Source organism: Papilio machaon, chromosome 10 (genome assembly GCF_912999745.1).
Source record: "Papilio machaon chromosome 10, ilPapMach1.1, whole genome shotgun sequence".
NCBI lineage: Eukaryota > Metazoa > Arthropoda > Insecta > Lepidoptera > Papilionidae > Papilio > Papilio machaon.
This window is the reverse complement of record NC_059995.1, coordinates 7,714,411-7,733,107: the sequence shown is the minus strand read 5'-3', so window position 1 is coordinate 7,733,107 and position 18,697 is coordinate 7,714,411. Positions and strand designations below refer to the sequence as shown.

Genomic DNA, 18,697 nt, shown 5'->3' with positions numbered 1-18,697 from the left:
TCTTTGATCGTTTGCGATTTTTTTCTGTTGGAAAAAAAAATAAAAAAACCAGATATGTTCCACTAGATACTACATCCTACAAGACACTTACGGACGGATAAGAAATAATCGCGCATGCATATTTGTATATAACAGATTTCCTAAAGTTAGTCACAACATTTTTTAATCTGTAGATAATTTGTGCGAAGATGCAAATTTTATGGGTCCAAGGTTCCCGAAATAGGGTTAAAAAAAATTATCGAGGTATATTAAAACCATAAAAGGTTTTCAAACCCATGAAATATGGCGAATTATATGAAAATCAATATTTATCTTCATTAAAACAGGTACAAACCATATTTCCGATATGGTGCCGCGTACCGACTGTTTCAAACTCCTTACTATCAGTCCAGTAACATTTCATTCCGATGCTGTTACGTCATCAAATTTACCTCTTTTATTATTGTACACGCGAAATTTTAATACTCGTCGCGAATTTTTGATTACTCAAACAGACAATAAAAATTAAAATTTATCAAAGACTATTCCAGAATTTCTTTGAAATTCATTCAAATATATACAAAACATGATGAATGCCTTATAATTTACACCTTATTAATTACGTGTGTATAGAAAACATTTTTCAGTTTGTGCTGAGCAAATTTTATTTAAAATGCAGTTACTGCATCCAAATAATACTGGACGGATCACCTGATAGGGTCCTTTTAATTAATTAGAAAGGTCTTTAAACTTGAAGTCCTATAATACTTTAAAACATATTAAAAAATTAATTCTAATTTGATACACTGTCCGTATATAATACTGGCCGGTAAAGATATTTATTAGTACATCATATAAATAATTAAAAATTAAAATATGTGCATTTATTAAATATATTTTTAAATTACATTTCATTGCTTTGTTTACAAATATTTTTTCATCTATATTGAGCTCATATTAAGCTCTAAATTTATAAATACACGCGCGTAACTGAACTCTTTCTTTCAAAGAGTATGAGAAGGATGCCAATATGCATTCTTGTCGAAAATTTTACAAAGACTCAATTATGACAAGTAAGGAACTTTCTCTACATCGGACAAACTTTGATAAATTGTTACGTATCGGCGTGTGCAAGTTCAAATTCAAACCAGTGACTATCACATTATTCCAGTTTTCATAGATTACCGCACTGGAATGCACAGTATAAGTTACAGTGAGGATTTTCAGTTTGCCAGCTGTAATACAGCACTGAATTCAATGGCAGCACTGGAATAATGTAAATATCGCATATTTATTTTTAAAAGGCATTACCTTCATCCATTCAGATTGCGGGCATTATTGGTAAATTGAATTAATTACTAAATTATATTTTTTATATTCCATGAATATTAGTAAAAAAATTAGCCACATAAAGATTTTAGCTTTATTATTAATTTTTAATACTTTAAATTGGTTGTTGAGCTATTTTGAGCAAAATCGTAAAGTAATTTTAGATTTATTACATTAAAATCATGTTTCTGTTATTTTTATGCTGCCAAAAAGTACGCATAATAGACAGAATAAGGTCTTGTTATATTTAAAAGTATAACCATATTTCGGAACGTAATTAATTCTCATTCATTGTCTCGTTAATGAAAATTGTGCTTTTAACTTTGATTAGTCTTAGGCGATAAAATTAAAAGTTACTTTAATCTAAAATATAACACTTAAAATACATTGTTACATATCGATAATTAAATCAAACTTAGCGCGTTAATTAAATTAAATATAACTTACTTGAAACAAGAATCCAAATAATTATCGAGCATATCCAGTTGCAAGTCATTCCATTCCGTTGGATTTAAAAGTAAAGAACTGAGATCGTCCGGTTCGGGATCCGAAATGAGGGGAGGTGGTGGAACAATGGGTTCAACTATGACATTAGCTCCAATGTTCGTCTCAACTTCCATTTCAGGTAACGTCTGTATATCGAGGGTGAATTCAGGTAAATGCAGCGTAACGGGCAATTCACTCATACTTTCAGTAACGTCTTGGATCTGCAATATATTTGCTACAGCGGTTGTATCTTCGTTCGGTTTATTTGTTGCCATCACTGGTTTCTTTTTCTTCTTGTGAGTTCTGCAGGAAATCCTCTTCGTTCCTTCCAAATGTGCGAGATCGAGCTTCCAGAAACCGCCTTTACCTGGCTCGTTTTTAGATCTGGCCACCTTCACGAAGACTTTGTTTAAGGAGAGATTGTGTCGAATTGAATTCTGAAATTAATTATTGATATTAGTTTATACAAGCTATCGTCCGCGGATTAAGAAAAAGCCTATAAGTACCCTAAAATAGCCGCGTGCATAAGCTAACTTCCCTTCCAAATTCCGTCAAAATTAATCCAGCCGTTCTGGAGATTATTCGGAATATACGCGGCCTTGCGGACAGACATACAGACAAATTTTAACAAAATGTTTTTTCGTTATCAACTAACCAAATACATCATGTGTACGAAATATTTTTTTCTATATTAAACACAGACGCTACAATTTTGTTAACATATATTTAAACATTAAAAAATCAACTAACATACTCTACTAGTCATTTGTGCTCGATTTTTTATTATGTTGTTACTTATTTTACGCATTTTTGCATCTTACGCCATTGAAGGCAGAAAAATGTGACGCAATAAAAGTTTCATTAAATACCAGTAGCTAGTATCAACTTTTGTAACTAATTGCGTAGTAGATATTGGAACGTAAAAAGGGAAAAATTCAATTCAATCTGTCACACTCATGTCGACTGTTATCGTTGTATCTTGGGCCCGTAAACGCTTCTATAAATTCGACTGATATTCAATTAGACGTTATCTAATCGCGCAGGAGATTTAACGGTTAGTAGAACGAGATCGGGTGCGCTACCGCACCGCGACGTGACACGACACGACGGCGATAAGTTTCCCCTCACCTGCCATGCGGGATCCGCGCTCCGGTAGTACTTGAAATTGTCCTTTATCCATGAGTATATCGCGGAGAGCGTCATCTTGTCGTTGTTGTAACGCATGGCCATGCAGATGAGCGTGTTGTACGAGTAGGGCGGCTTCTTCTCGCTGTTCCTCTGATATTCCGCCTTGTTCATCATAAAGTCCTCCTGGCACTTGGCGATCGTCTGGTTGAACTTGTGCAATCGCGTGTTCTGCGGCGGCGCCTTCGCCTGCGGGTTGGGCGATATCGGCAGCAGCGGGATTTGTGGCGGGCCCATTATGTTTGTTATGTTCTGCAGCCAGTTCAAGTTGGTCAGGTCCGTCTCTTGATCGTCGATGGCGGGTCTCTCCGGCCTGTGTTTCATTGTTTTCTTCTTAGGCGCCTCCGGCGGCGAGAGGTCCGTGACAATCGGCTGCAAGTCATCGTTCGGTGCTATCTGGCCACCACCGGGGACGTAAGTTTCCGGCTGTTCGTATACGTACTCTATCTCAACGGTGTGCGAGGACTCGGGCACTGCACTGTCCACGGTGAAGTAAGCGGCGCCGCACTGCTCGCCCGCCCCGCAAAGGCTCAGCAGCGACGTGTCCAGCATCTCGCCCGATGCCGGCGACAATCCCAATGTTATGTGCATGCTAATCTACATGCCTCGCGCAATAACGAATGACTCAGTTGTGAATCAGCTTTTATGTTTTAAGTCGTAGGCGTTATTCGTGTGGTGAACGTGGGATGCGGAGTGGTGCGGACGGCGGACGGTGGCGATCGATCGGCGCGGACGGCGTGACGTCGCGACGGTCAGCTCCCCCCGCGCGTGCTCGTGCTGTGCCGTGCGGCGTGCTGCGTGCGGCGTGCGCGCTAGGCGGCGCCGCGGACTATTGTGAGGGCTGGGGCAGGTGCGCCCCCACGCGGCGAACAGGTGGTGCCGATCGATAGCCCTCCGCCCGACGGAGCCGGCCCGCATCGCCGATAGCTATGGACAATTAGTCACAGTTATCGGACGACGAGGTCTTACCAGACGCTGCGGGTGCTTCCTATTACAGCCAAGATAGAGGTCGCAGCGGAGGTTAGGAAAAACGTTCATATTATACATCAAGAAATTCAACTTGGAACACTATTCTCCATTGTTTTTCTAAATCTGTAGAAGTATTAGGCTATAAATTCAACCTATGTCTTTTCGCGCCCTTGGTTGTGTGCCGCTGACCTTTACTACCTTGTTTTACTAATGTTAAAAATGCGAATTTTTAGATGGATGGATGGATGTTTGTTTGAAGATATCTCCGGAACAACTCCACGAATCTTGACGAAATTTAGCAAAGATGTAGAACATAGTCTGGAAAAACACATAGGCTACTTATAAAGTTTCTTTTTTATTTCGCGCGGACGGAGTCGTGGCCAAAAGCTAGTTGAGCTATATTCTTTTAGAAATGTTTTATTAGTTTTATGTATTATCAATGTATGTAATTAATACGGGCTTAATTAGTAATCCACCATTTATATCTTTATCATGTATTGAAGGTCGAATAGGAAAAGCTCGATGAAGTGAATTTTTTTTATATTTAACTGTCTGTTAAGTTGATCTCTGTAGTTATGGACCAGATCAGAATATATGAAATCATTGCATATGCAATATTTGCATCAATCTGCAAAAAAAGGCGGCGATTAGGAAGCACTGGCGGTAACTTCTCAACGGGTCACTTATACATGATTACGACGACAAGTCTAACAAAACTGCAACGGCAGAGAAGAGGGATATTTTTCACAAAATAGAATTTAAAATGTACATTAAATTTGTTTCTAAAAAAACTCTGTTACTTTCGGTACAAGTCTGACAACCAACATTGAGTGATGATATAATTATATTTGCTATCGAAGTCGCGAGCGGCGGCAACCCCTCGCACAAACAACCTCTCAATTAACTCTAGTGCTTGTCTAATATTGTAAACAACTCTTAAGTTAATAAAATGTTAAATATCTGAAATTGTCGTAAGTTTTGTAACCTACTTAGAGTGGCGGCCGTCTTGGTTGTAATTACGTTGAGGTTTTATTTTCTGTGTGTATTATGATTTCTTTTAATTAATAACAAATAATAAATCTTTGTTATTTTTATTAATGGCTGCTTATATAAAACACTTATCTAAATATTAAAATAGTGTAGCAATATTCGAATAAGTGAAAGTATCACTACAATACTATCGGAACAACACAAGAATACATTTCTGATTCAAACTTAAATTTAATTTTAAAATATAGATGATGTAAGCTTACATTATTTACCATTGGTTTCTGAGACCATAACATCTGCATATGGCATGACGATATGTTTTGTATAGAGATTTTAGTTTCAGAAACCAACGATTAGAGTCCTTAGTGATCATTTAACGATGCTGGGACTAGCAGATAATGTTCTGTCTTATCCTAAACTGATGTTTAGAGACGAAAACATATGACTGTCAACAAATTTTCCCGCCAATTCCCCTTAGAAAGGGAACTTATTTATTTATAAGGTGTACAGTTACCGAAGCGGAACGGCGGTGCCAGTCACCAGCCGACAAGCCCGGGGGACCGGGTTCCAATATTATTAATCTCTTTACATCATTTGACGAGCACCCTTTCAATATGTGCCGCTAATCACTTTTTAATCACTTACCATGAGTTTACACTGTAACAACACCTGTACATATTGTTGTCTTTATTTTTTTAAAGCGATGAAAAATGTCTAATATTAGAAGAGTTTCGGCCGTGGAAACTCACTGTAAAAACCAGTTGCAAGAGCTGTGTTAGTGTAGTTTTAATATAGCTCATAATTCATAGAATAATTAAAAGCGAAGCTATAGTTATGTTTTTTATTATTATTATTAGTTACAGTTTTTTACTCAGCACTCACAATCTTACTAGTATTATAAATGCGAAAGTTTAGATGTGTGGATGGATGGACGATTAGATATTTTTAGAAGGTATCTGCAGAACGGATCTCGATGAAATTTGGCATATATGTAGAACATAGTCTATAAGAACACATAGGCTACTAATTACTAATTAAGTTTTTTTTTTAAATTCCGCGCGGATTGAGTCACCGGCAACAGTTAATATTATCATATTTTACACCCATTGTTTACCCATCTTGGACCATTGAAGGGTTCAACAAATACATTATAACACATTTCGATTAAAAACCATAACCACGGGGATTTTGTGACCCCTACGTGTATGGAGTACGTGCTTCATATAACAATGTACCTGAAAATTGAACCTCTTTTTAGTTTTCTTTACTAGGTTAAGTCCAATCACTTGTAATTTAAAAATTATTTTCAAGAAAGTTTCAACCGCAATCAATGCCTTTATTTATTAAAAGTGTAATGCCCTTTAGTTCACGACCTTTCCTTTCAATAGAATATCGGCCGGACATCGACCGACTTCTTCTTGTTATTATGAATTATTTAGAAATATGTACAGAATAACTATAACAAAGGATTTCAGGATCCTTATATTTTTAGAGATGCCTTCTAACAAACATTCATTCAACAAAACTTTTGCATCTTCTATATATATAAAAGAAAGTGGTGTTAGTTACACTTTTTATAACTCAAGATCGGTCGAACTGATTTAGCTGAAAATTGATGGGGAGGTAGCTTAGAACTAGGAGACAGACATAGGAACTTTTTTATTTTGTGTGCATTTTTTTTATTCCACGCGGACGGAGTCGCGGGTAAAAGCTAGTTTATAATATTAGTAAGATAAAAACAATAATTAATAATTCTAGCCTTAAAATGTCGTCTTAAAAGGGTCTAGAATTTTTCGAATAAGTAATTGTAAATTTAAAATACAATCAGTAAACCACATTATGTACAATTACAAGCAAGTAATATAACTGATTAGGGGTGTGCCACGCATCGATAACTCTCGCGCACATGTCTCGACACCTGCCGGCACCTCACTAGTGCCCCTACCCACCCCTAGCCATAGTGCACTGAAGCGTATAATTCTAGTGCTTTATTACCACTTTGTTTTATACCCTTGGGGCAGTTTAATCAAAGTATTTGTGTGAAATTGTTTACGATTTTGGCTAAGGGTTGTTTATTAGTCACTTGTAGTTTGTTTTTTAATATCTGATCGTGTTATTTATATTAATACTAGCTGTCGCCCGCGACTCCTTCGGCGCGGAATTAAAAATCAACTTATAAAGTACCCTATGTGTTCTATCATCAGATTATTATCTACATCTATGCTAAAATTCATCGAGATCCGTTGAGCCGTTCTGGATATATCTTCAAACAAACATCCATACATCCAAACATTCGCATTTATATTAGTAAGATTGTGGTACATCGAAAAATATTGACCAGTAAAATAATACGACCTTATAAAAGATCGAATCTTATCTTATAAAAAATCGGTCGAATTTGAATTAATTTGCAAGGATAATTATTTCGTAAAAAAAGATTTCGATGTATTCTTCATTTTATCTGATACCGTAAGAGACAACTCCCTTGATTTCCTTCATTCTTTTTCCTTATCTTTCTTTTACCTAACATAAAGAAAACATCTGATGTCAATTGGTCACTTAACATCACATTAGTAGAAATAATAAACGCCATTTATAAGTGATACAAATTTATTATATTATATATAAAACATATTTTACAAAAATATATATTCAATCAGACTTATTTAAATGCGTTAAGAACCAATCGGCACTGTTGATAAGATTATCCATCTCCGCGGGCAAAGACGACAGTGAGTGATTATCCTCGTACATATATACTCTGGTAAAAAAGAAAAGAAAGACGATGAAAACAAAAAAAAAGATAAAAAGATATTGAAAGTAAAGAAGAGATATTCCAACATACTTAAATCCCTTCCCTTTTTTTCTTTCCTTTCTTCTGTAAAATCTAAAACCATGTAAATGGTGAAACATACTTAGTAGGTACTCCATTAGCCTTCAACCGCCTACTATACTCGAGACCCTGGTAGTGAGGGACCCTTTTATCTCCGGACCCTAGCATGAGTGCAGTAGGGGCCTTCACACGGTGTACGTGAGCTAGTGGGGAACAACGTCGCATTGCTAACAGTTCTTCTTCAGATATAGGGCCCTTTTCTGTAAATAAAAAGCCCGCTTCCACCGCACACCTGGTGACATAGATTTGTTACTAAAGTAAATATAACTCCTGTATACGAAAAAAACATATCTTTGAAAAAAAAACATAAATAATAAATTCCTGTTAATATGTTTCTAAACTTTGTCGATTTTTTTTTCAATACAAATCTGACCGATTGCAATTTTATATTTATTATTTTCGCGCCATTTTTATTACTATCGCTTGATAACCTGTGAACTGGATGTCTCAAAATTCTGAACTTAATTAAGATTAAAAATTACATTTACATTAAGTAAACTAAATTAGATCATTTTTTAAACGGTACACTGTTTTTTTAAGTTCATTCGTTCTTAAGCTTAGCTAGAAACCTATCAAAAACATAAACCTAAATCCACTCACCCGTCAGAATTATCCGCGTAATGACCTTTCGTAGCCAAATCTATCAATGGATTTCTTAAAACCATCGCTTTGAACAATCCAGGATACTTTCCGGCTAAATGTGCTCCCACAAAACCGCCGTAACTCCCGCCATATATAACCACATCTGACAACCTTCTGTCTCGCTCTTTCAGTGTAGTTAGAGTGAGAAGGCAATCGTTGATGTCGTAGTTACCAACATTAGAAATCAAACATCGGACATTACTATCGCCTTGGCCGGTTGAGCCGCGGAAGTTTATGCGAACGGATGCAAAACCTTTAAACGTTAAACGTCGTTAAAACTACAATTTTTAATTAAATTTCTATTTCTTACTACTAATAACTATAGAAAAAACAAAAAAAAAAGAGTTCATACTACTTTATTTTTAATAATATTTTTATATAGTCTAATCCGAAAAAGGGAAATTCATTTATTTAGTTACGAAAACAGATTTAGATTTCTCAACGATTTAAAATGAGACACCCAGTGACTAGGCCATCATCGCTATTTACTTAGTTATATACAAAAATGTCATATTTTATTTGTTCGCAAATTACAAGCATACAACGAAATACTCAAAAACTAGCAAATTGATTTCTTCACAGCGATATACAACTATATAAGCAGTCATTCAAATAAATCACATAAAATAAAATAAAATAAATCCGCAAAAAACATTTTATGCAAAACTAGCTTTTACCCGCGACTCCGTCCGCGCGGAACAAAAAATAGAAAACGGGGTAAAAATTATCCTATGTCCGTTTCCTGGTTCTAAGCTACCTGCCCACCAATTTTCAGTCAAATCGATTCAGCCGTTCTTGAGTTATAGATAGTGTAACTAACACGACTTTCTTTTATATATATAGATAACGCAACATCATATTTATTCTACATTTTTTTACAAAACTCACCAATCAGCGATATCCGTTGAATTGAACATTGTCGCGACGTCCACAACAGGATTACGACTGACAACCACTCTGTAAGTATCGGGGTACTGTCCACTGAGATGTGTCACAAGAAAACCTCCGTGAGAGCCACCGAAGAGACATAATTTTGTAGAATCCACTGGATACTGTTTTAATATTTCATCTGTAGCTAGTTTACAATCTCTGACATCAGCATCACCAACACGTTTTAATAGAAATCTGACAGATGCATCTCCTGCGCCGATAGAACCACGATAATTTATTTGGAGACTGGCGAACCCTGGAATACAGGGTTTATGTCATCTAAGACAACCAAGACAAATAATATACAAATCAAATATTGTCAAAAATATTAAGATGAGTTTGTATTCATCTCGCACTAAACGAAAATCAATTAAAAAATAAAATTTTAACGAATCATTATCTATGATATCTTATTGAGAAAATAAATCTTAAATAAATGAATTTCCATTTTTCATTTTGATGTGAAACATCTATAGGATCACTTGTAAACCGAATCGTTGGCGTGGCGACGCTTGCCGTGGCGACGGGTCGCCAAGCTATACTAAGATATACATATATATATTTTATGTGTAGTAGTGTGTACGCTGAGGTATACATTATTATTATCATCATTATTATTTATTTAATTATAATATTTAATATTTTATGCATATTGTACACACACGATGTTTCACATCTGGCAGGCGTCCCATGACGGCTCACAAGTTTTTTTTTTAACAACAAACTATTTACATTTTAAGTCTCAATCTACTGACGGATATAATGTCATAATAGTGATTCGTGAAATTTAAAATTGTATGTTTGTGTTACATTAAATAAATCAAAAATTTTGATGGATGGATGGATGGATGTTTGTTTGAAATCTCCAGAACGACTCAACGGATCTTGATAAAATTTGACACAGATGTAAACGGTCGCCTCGCTATTTCTGCGAATTCAGGTGACCGTTTGCTTGTTCGCCACCTTTTCACATAAAAAAAAACTTGTAGTAACTATTAGTAACACTCACCTAGCATATTAAAGAGTGCAGCTTCCAAAGAGAATGCATTGACAAAGGCTGAGTGTGGACCTCCATGAGGCCACACGATCAGTGGAAACTTCTTATCTAATTCACTCGGAGCAAAGTAAAGAGCAGTAAACGATTCTGTATACAATTAAATAAATTTTGGATTAAAAACATATCAAAGGCAATGATAAATGGGTGCTTTGTTCCTTTAAACGCGCCTTTTGATGTTCCTGACAATCCCAGTTACTTATATCTTTATAAACCGTAACCGTCAACGTCAATATGGAGAACATCAAATACGCACAAAATACCACGTCCTTTAGCCTGTCCATATATAAATGGTAAGTACTGCAAATACTGGCCATTTTAATAGAATACATTTGACACTTCAAATAAAATCCAACATCTTTTTTAAAATTAGAACTGCACATTTGTTTTGTTTTTTTAAATTTCGATTATATATTTATTGTAATCATTTTGCGTCAGTAAATACTTTTTTTTAAACACTAAATATTGTAAAAAATATCGAAAGAAAAACATAGATATTACATAACAACTGAAATCAATTCACAAAAGTTTGAAATCCGAATCGATTCATTCACCTTAATCGATATTTCTAAACTCAACTCACTATTAAGATAAAAATGATATCAAATGTTGACTACTGCCTACATATCGAGGGGTGAAAAGCTATTTGTTTTAAGCGAACTATATTCAAAATCAGAAAAATTCCCTGATTCTGAATATATATATAAGTCAAAATCGCAAAATATGTCGCTTAAAACAAATAGCCTTTCACCCCTCGATATAATGAATGAACGAATAAATAGTCATTCACTCACTGACTGAGTCCTCTGTGTCGTGTTGCAGTTGAATGTATTTGACGTCAGAGCGCGCTACAGAAGCCGGCACTTCGCAACTTTCCGTCACCTGAACCCATTGTATCTCCATCTCAGAACCTTTGGCTGGTAATCTCGCTACAAATAACTATAAAAAAAAATATAAAAAAACACTAAAATTCTCTTGGACATTACATAAAGTATTTAAAGTGTTCAGATATATTTTTTTATTTTTTTATAAATTTGATCGCGATAATCTCAGAAACTAATGATCAGATTTGAATATTTCTTTTTGCACTTAATAAATCAATTATTAAAGAAGGTTACTGGATATATAACATCACGCTATGATCGTAAAGAACCGAGCAGAAACAAAAATAAAAAATATCGCGGTGTACTGGCAACAATAAATGGCTCTGAAATAAATAATACATTATCTGTGAATTTTCCTTATCTTTTTTTTACAAAATTTTTTTAAAATACCTGAGTTGGTGTGGTCATGTTGGAGCACGCCGCGAGTACAATATCCGCCTTCACGTCTAGTACTGATGTGGACCCAATGAAAGATTTGTTGGATATATCCACTATCCTACCGCCATCTGTCGACAGATATAATTATTATAACTAGCTGTAGCCTGCGACTCCGCTCGCAGGGAGTTAATAAAAAACTTAATAAGTAAATTAACCTATGTGTTCTTCCAGACTATGTTTTACATTTGTACCAAATTACATCTAAATCCGTTGAGCCATTCTGAAGATACCTTTTAACAAACATCCATCCATCCATCCATCCAAACATTTGCATTTATAATATTAGTAGAAATTAAACATTTTTCCTTCTATCAATTCATATTCTCAAACATTCAAAGGGTTTAAATATTAAAGTTGTTCAAATCACGTTAACACTTCAAATACCATCGACAGTACGAAATCACTTTAATACAAGAAAACTAAAGTATGGATGTCAAAATACATAAATATCTAACAAAAAAAGGAGAGTTTACAACATATTTGTACATGTTTCGCTAATGTAAACTTACCTATATCAACCACATAAGTCCTGACTTCATTCTTCTGCGGTGTACTGAACACCAACCTGCCTCCACTTGCAAAGCACCTGCTGGGCAATGCCTGGGAGTACACTCCATGGAATGCTTCACCATTAGAAGTAGTCATTTCTGTATCTATTATGTCGATCACAGTTGCTATTTGAGTCTGAAAATAATATTAAAAAAAAAACATAATCACGCTCGTAACCAATAGAGGTAGACAGAGACTACATTTACCGTTGTCTGATACATCTTTCTATCTTCTTCTACATTCATACATTGTATTGTGTACTATAAGGTATTTTTTTTTTAATTATAATACAATAATATTTTATTTTCTTTTTGCAAGCAATATTTTTCTTTAAAATAAATTGTTACATTAAATTCGAACATACTCGATTTTGTAATGTCACAGTTATGCCCTTGGATAATAAATAGTTTATTTATTTTTCCGTTTGTGGAATATAAATAATAAGTTATAAAGAAGGTAGATTAAAAAGTCAACCGTTAATATGTATTCAGAAGATGTGATTTTATTTTACTATTCTCCAAATATGTAAATCCTTGTTAAATATTACTTGAATCTTTATACAATGAATGTAGAATTTACTTACTTGATCATTTTTCTTAGCAAATATAGCATGGCAGGCGTGATGCGGACCCTCGGAGTTCCTCTGCAGCCACACCAGCTCACCTCCATCACTGTACCGAGGAGACCTCACCGACAGACCCTCTGATGTTATCTTACCTACAACACGTTGACAATGGTAGTCGATGGCAACAACATGGGAGCAATTCATCCCCTCCTCCGTCAGTCGTACCGTTGATAATCCACCCTCCTATGTCGATCATCCCCTCCTCTGTCGATAACCCCCTTCTCTGTCAGTCATCCCTACCTCACTCGATAGCCCCCTCCTCTGCCCATAACCTATACTGTTGTTCATCCCCTCCTCTGTCAGTCATCACCTCCCCTGTCGGTCATCACCTCCCCTGTCGAACATCCCCTTCTCTGTCGGCCATCGCCTCCTGTCGGTCATTCCCAAACCTGTAGGACATTCCCTTCTCTGTCGATAATACCCTCCTCTGTCGACCGTCCACTCCTCTGTCTATCGTCATCTCCTGTGTCTATCGCTCTTTTTCTGTCAATGACGGAGGAGGCGACGCATAGGATATATCCTCTTTCTGTATGTCCTATCCTCTGTCGATTAAAGGTAGGCAACGTGGTGATATGGGCTAGATTTGTTACTAGATTTTACCTAATTACGCATGGACGAAGTCGCGGGCAACTGCTAGTTAATCATTAATTCTGTAACATCTTACAACTTAAATCGTCATCCCTGTCACGTTTGAAAAAACGGAGAACAATATGTTTTAAACGGAGATTTTGGGCTCAGAAACTCACGGTTAGTGAAATACGACTGCGATCCATGATAGCGTAAACATTATTGACACTTACTCAAGTTTCCATCCAGGGTAAGTTTGAAGATGTAGGAAGGTCTGTTAGTGCAGAATATGAGACCAAGTCGACGCGGCTCTGTCTCCCACGCCACGCCCACGACACTTTGCCCGTCCGGGCTGAAACGGACCTGACACAAAACGGAAAACATATATACAAAATACATAGATAAAACATTTATTCTCTGACTACATGTAAAGTAAATCTTAATCTTACTTTTATTCAAAATGCAAAAGTTTAAATGGATGGATGGATGGATGAATGTTTGGTAGAAGGTATCGCAGAAACGGCTGAACGAATCTTGATGAAATTTGGTACAGACGTAGAACATATTCTGGAAGAACACATAGGCTTCTAAATAAGTTCTTTTTTAATTCCGCACGGACGAAGTCGCGGGCAAAAGCTAGTAAGATTATACATACAAATGTTTTGATAGATGGATGGATGTTAGTCAGAAGGTATCTGCATAACGGTTTAACAAATCTTGATGAAATTTGGCATAGTTTTAGAACAGTCTTCAAGAACACATATGCTACTAATGATTTTTTTTAGTTCCGCGCAGACAGAGTCGCGGGCAACAGCTACTCAACAATAAATGCTGAAGAAAAGTAACAAATGTCAAAAATATATTCATATTAAAACATTTGTAAGCACTAAAACATTTTAAAATAATAATGGCTATTTATACTTTAACCTTTTGTTACAAAAATAAAGCAGAATAAAGAAGGAAAAATACTATTTTCCTAATAAACCTTTCTAAATGCATTCAAACAGTTAACATCAAATGATTCAATCAATTTTATAAGGTGTTACCTGTCCCGGACACCATGTCTCCGGCAAGCCCTCCAGCACTGTAACAGTCTCGGTGGCCAACTTGCACATCACTACCACTGAGAGGTGCTTGCCCACCAGCTGCTCACCCCAGTCCTGTTTATATACATATTCTTCACCCTATAATAAAGTAAGATATTAAAATAATGTTTTACGTTATATATATTTTTTTAATTAACTGAAAATAAAATGGATTACTCTTTTCGGTGTGGATTCTCCGCTGCCATCAGTTTTGGCTTTATCCTCAGCTTTCCTCTTAATATACGGCTCTGATTTCTTTAACTTCTTCTCTGCCACATATACCAATGCACTTTCATCCTGTGACCAGTCCAAACTGCCAAACTCCGCTGCAAAATTATAATACATACTACTCATAATAAAAAAGATAGAGACAGATTTTTTTTCAGACAAACTACAAATGTTTTAAAACATTAACTCATATCTTTTTACTTCATCTTTTCATATTGTCATATTAGAAAATGTATTAGTGAACTACCCACAGTGTTTTACAATTATTTTCCATATATAAAACTACAAAATTACTATTTGATCAGCTCAGTGACCCAGGGTCTCACAGCTGACTTCCTTTTGCCACACTTTTATATCAAATTTGTGCCTTATGTGTTTTATGTGTGGTAATAAATGTTTTTTCTTTCTTTCTTTTCTATTAAATAAGAGCAAAGAATTTATAATAAAACGTACAATCAGCGTACACATCTCCGTGAACATCCAGAGCAGTTAGATCAATGCAGTGTGCCAAGTTGTGACGGCACCACACCTCCAAGTACTGTTTCTTATCCTTACCCTCCTTCTCTTCACGGATCAATGCTTTAAACATACCCTTCGGTGATACAGATGATAGTAACCTATAAAGAAATAACTATCTGTTATTAACATAAATAAACCAGGTTACAATTTTATATTTATACAAGCTTTTACCTGCGACTCCGTCCGCGCGGAACAAAAAATAGAAAACGGGGTAAAAATTATCCTATGTCCGTTTCCTGGTTCTAAGCTACCTGCCCACCAATTTTCAGTCAAATCGATTCAGCCGTTCTTGAGTTATAAATAGTGTAACTAACACGACTTTCTTTTATATATATATATATATATAGATTTATTTAAATTTTAGCTGTCGCCCGCGGCTTCGTCAGCGCGGAATAAAAAAAAACCTTAATTAGTAGCCTTTATGTTCTTCTAGACTATATTCTACATCTATGAAAAGTTCAGCTAGATCCATTGAGTAATTCCGGAGATACCTTCAAACATCTATCCATCCATCTAAACATTCGCATTTATAGTATTAGTAAGATGTATTGTTAATATTAAAATAAAAATCATGAGACAGTGTAATATTTGGGTAAAGACATTTTTCCTGCCGTTTGTCATAGTACAGAGAAAAATATTCCTCTGAATATGGAGAGGGTAGACAAGGAAAAGTAATGAGGTGAGACAAATTGTTTAAACTGAAATATCTAATTAGATTAATAAACTTTTTACCTATAATAAAATTAATAATCCATAAATCATCTGAATCATGAATCAAATAAACATTATTATTATTATTAATATTATAAAACTTACTCATTACTAACATCCACACCAAATTCACTTTCCGAAATAACTTTAAGGTTATCATTTAAAATATAATCATGTAGATATTTTGTTGTCTTCCCTTTGTCCAAATTCCTAACCGACCATTTGCATGAGATCCTGTTCCCATCATTGTTAAGCTTAGCACCGACTATAGACGGAATCTTTGATAATGTCTTGTAGGCATTTACAATTGTGTCTATCTGGAATAAATAAGTCTAAATATATAGTAAAGACCATTAATTTACTTTTATGTATTTTTTTTATGTATTACAACAAACTATAATTAAACTATGTACAAATAATAAAAAAATAAAACATACTTGTGATGTCATCCTGAGCATATCTATAAATACTAACTCTATTTAACTTTACAATTTCTTTGTACCCAGAAATCTGTAAAAGAATACTATTTTAATTGTGCAACAATTATAGATTCATGGAAAAACTACACAAATAATTTGTAAACATTTTATTTATATTCTGTATTTATCATCTTTAGTCCTATCATTTCATTGTTTTACAAATGCGAAATGCAAACAGTATTCTTATCATATGATAATGTAATCCAACAACTTACTACCTTTCATTTATATTTTATATTACATTATAACGTTATAAAATGTTTGAATTTAAAACTATTGTTTAGTCATTTCATTTGTAACCTGTATAAAGAATGAAATTGACTGAGCAAATATTTACTTTACAAAATCGCTTCTGACAACAAAGATAGTTTCTTTTATGTTAACAAAAGTAAGAAAATTTTGTGGAGTTGGAATTTTATCAAATAACAGTAGTACCTACTTAGCATTAAATATAAAGTTTGCTTTAGAACTAGAGTTGTATTTTGTACTACCTTTTACTTTTATCTCTATAAATAAATTGTACTTGTAATGATAAATTAATAAATTTGTTAACCACCAAATGTCAAATCAACTATAGGTAAACTTCACTTCTCTTCTCAAGGTCAAACATGTCAAAAATCTAAATAAATACTATAAACAAAGAGCTGAAGACGAAGTTGTAGAACTTTGTGATTCTTTTTTATATTTAGTTGGATAACTTCATTTAAAGAAGTATCTAACTTACTTACTAACTTTCCATTACGGTTTCCAATTGCACATATTAAATGTTAATTAATTAATATTATATATAATCTGCAAATTGGTTTTTAAAACTAAATCTTTTACTATTGCTTGATTATCATACTCTTTGACTATGGCTTGACATTGACATGTCGGTAACCGGAAACCGTCAAGCAAAAAAAACTGATAAATACGAAAAAATAATAACAGCGCTGTTCTATTTTATTTTATTTATAAGATAATAAATAACCAATATGTTAATTTCTTTAGATGAATAATATTTAAAACAACAACACTTCATCATTTTAAACATTATAAAATCAACGCAAGAATATGGAACCTGGGGACTTATTGAAAGTGAGTTCGCAATATTTTTAGTCTATTTTAGATAGTATTTTTCAATATTTTACTAAAATAAATGTAACGATTTTTCAGATGACTCAAGCTGTGGTAATTTTAAAGAGAATAAAAGTAATTAAATGCAAAAAATGTACAAAAGTTTTTACAAAACAAAAAGACTACAAACTTCATAAAATGAAACACGATTTACAAAACATGTAAGTATATAGTTTGTGTTAAATTTTAAATTTTATTAATTCAATTTCTTTCAATTAAAAAATTCTACTGACATTGCATTTTCTTCATACATCAAGAATCAATTATGCTTATTGTAAAACTAAAATATTGGTGTATTCGCTATCACCTTTTTCATTTCTATGCATTAATATATTTACACTTTATCTAATCTTGCTTGCTTTTCCAGACGTGAAGAAAGGAGAGAGAAAATTAGGACTTTTTATGGCAAAAAATCTGGGTACAAAAAGACATTACAATGTGACCAGTGTGAGATGAGATTTGTTGCAAAAAGCACTCTAAAAGCACATTCTGTCCTTCACAAACCTTTTCCAAACATATGTGGATGTGGTGTGGGTTTCTATGAGAAAAATGATCTAGAATCTCATATTAAACTTGTTCATAACAAAGATATTAAAAATCCTATACAAAAGATGAAAACTTCAAATGGTGTTCAAAAGAAAAAAAAAATGTAAATAGATAAATTAATTGGTAGGAAATACTTTTTTGACAAAACTAATTTAATTATGACATAATATTAATAATTTACATCTACATATTATGTCTGTTAATTAAATCAATTTCTGTTGAAATTTCATTAATGTGGGTATATTTTTGTATATACTTTGTTTATATCCAAAATAACATAAAACGTCAAATCTATATGTGACGGCCATCTTTTTTACTTATTTTGTGAATTGTGTGATATAGTATAGTAATTTTGTAAAATAATAGTAACTAATATTATATTTTTATATCAGGAAATATATTATATCATAAATATCTTGGAATTTACATGTTTTAGTGTAAATTTTATTTTGTCTTTAATTAAGAGTTTGTTTTGGAATTCAAGTAAATACTT

The 18,697-nt window shown here is 34.1% G+C and overlaps 3 protein-coding genes across 4 annotated transcripts; 1 reads left to right on the top strand and 2 right to left on the bottom strand.

The window, feature by feature from the left end:
• Positions 1-1,732: 1,732 nt before the first annotated feature.
• Positions 1,733-3,757, bottom strand: LOC106718156 (forkhead transcription factor HCM1). The gene is made up of 2 exons (XM_014512167.2): positions 2,923-3,757; positions 1,733-2,231 (listed from the first exon to the last, which is right to left on the bottom strand). The coding sequence occupies exons 1-2, from the start codon at positions 3,568-3,570 to the stop codon at positions 1,752-1,754; spliced, it is 1,128 nt and encodes a 375-aa protein (XP_014367653.2). The 5' UTR covers positions 3,571-3,757; the 3' UTR covers positions 1,733-1,751.
• A 3,833-nt stretch (positions 3,758-7,590) lies between these two features.
• On the bottom strand, positions 7,591-17,068 carry LOC106718043 (acylamino-acid-releasing enzyme-like). Of its 2 annotated transcripts, none has more exons than XM_045679611.1 (15): positions 17,034-17,068; positions 16,501-16,573; positions 16,169-16,380; positions 15,287-15,450; positions 14,783-14,931; positions 14,567-14,704; positions 13,754-13,883; positions 12,912-13,045; positions 12,289-12,463; positions 11,732-11,847; positions 11,252-11,396; positions 10,413-10,547; positions 9,362-9,659; positions 7,854-8,063; positions 7,591-7,699 (listed from the first exon to the last, which is right to left on the bottom strand). In XM_045679611.1, the coding sequence occupies exons 2-15, from the start codon at positions 16,519-16,521 to the stop codon at positions 7,591-7,593; spliced, it is 2,136 nt and encodes a 711-aa protein (XP_045535567.1). In that variant the 5' UTR covers positions 16,522-16,573; positions 17,034-17,068. The 2 variants fall into 2 exon arrangements, with proteins under 2 accessions (XP_045535567.1, XP_045535568.1); XM_045679612.1 differs by lacking the exon at positions 17,034-17,068 and adding an exon at positions 16,880-16,891.
• A 455-nt stretch (positions 17,069-17,523) lies between these two features.
• LOC123721336 (zinc finger protein 425-like) lies at positions 17,524-18,341 on the top strand. The gene is made up of 3 exons (XM_045679875.1): positions 17,524-17,619; positions 17,698-17,819; positions 18,026-18,341. Exons 1-3 carry the CDS (start codon positions 17,596-17,598, stop codon positions 18,309-18,311), a joined length of 432 nt encoding a protein of 143 aa, XP_045535831.1. The 5' UTR covers positions 17,524-17,595; the 3' UTR covers positions 18,312-18,341.
• Positions 18,342-18,697: the final 356 nt, after the last annotated feature.

What these genes read in the sequence shown, in the direction of transcription:
- LOC106718156 (XM_014512167.2), bottom strand. Translation starts at nt 3,570, where the DNA reads ATGCACATAACATTGGGATTGTCGCCGGCATCGGGCGAGATGCTGGAC. An exon ending in GCGCGGATCCCGCATGGCAG is followed by an intron (nt 2,232 to 2,922) that starts GTGAGGGGAAAC and finishes AATTAATTTCAG; the next exon opens with AATTCAATTCGACACAATCT.
- LOC123721336 (XM_045679875.1), top strand. Translation starts at nt 17,596, where the DNA reads ATGGAACCTGGGGACTTATTGAAA. An exon ending in AACCTGGGGACTTATTGAAA is followed by an intron (nt 17,620 to 17,697) that starts GTGAGTTCGCAA and finishes ACGATTTTTCAG; the next exon opens with ATGACTCAAGCTGTGGTAAT. An exon ending in AAACACGATTTACAAAACAT is followed by an intron (nt 17,820 to 18,025) that starts GTAAGTATATAG and finishes TTGCTTTTCCAG; the next exon opens with ACGTGAAGAAAGGAGAGAGA.
- LOC106718043 (XM_045679611.1), bottom strand. Translation starts at nt 16,521, where the DNA reads ATGCTCAGGATGACATCACAA. An exon ending in TGCTCAGGATGACATCACAA is followed by an intron (nt 16,381 to 16,500) that starts GTATGTTTTATT and finishes TATTTATTCCAG; the next exon opens with ATAGACACAATTGTAAATGC. An exon ending in TTGCTAAGAAAAATGATCAA is followed by an intron (nt 12,464 to 12,911) that starts GTAAGTAAATTC and finishes TATTATTTTCAG; the next exon opens with ACTCAAATAGCAACTGTGAT.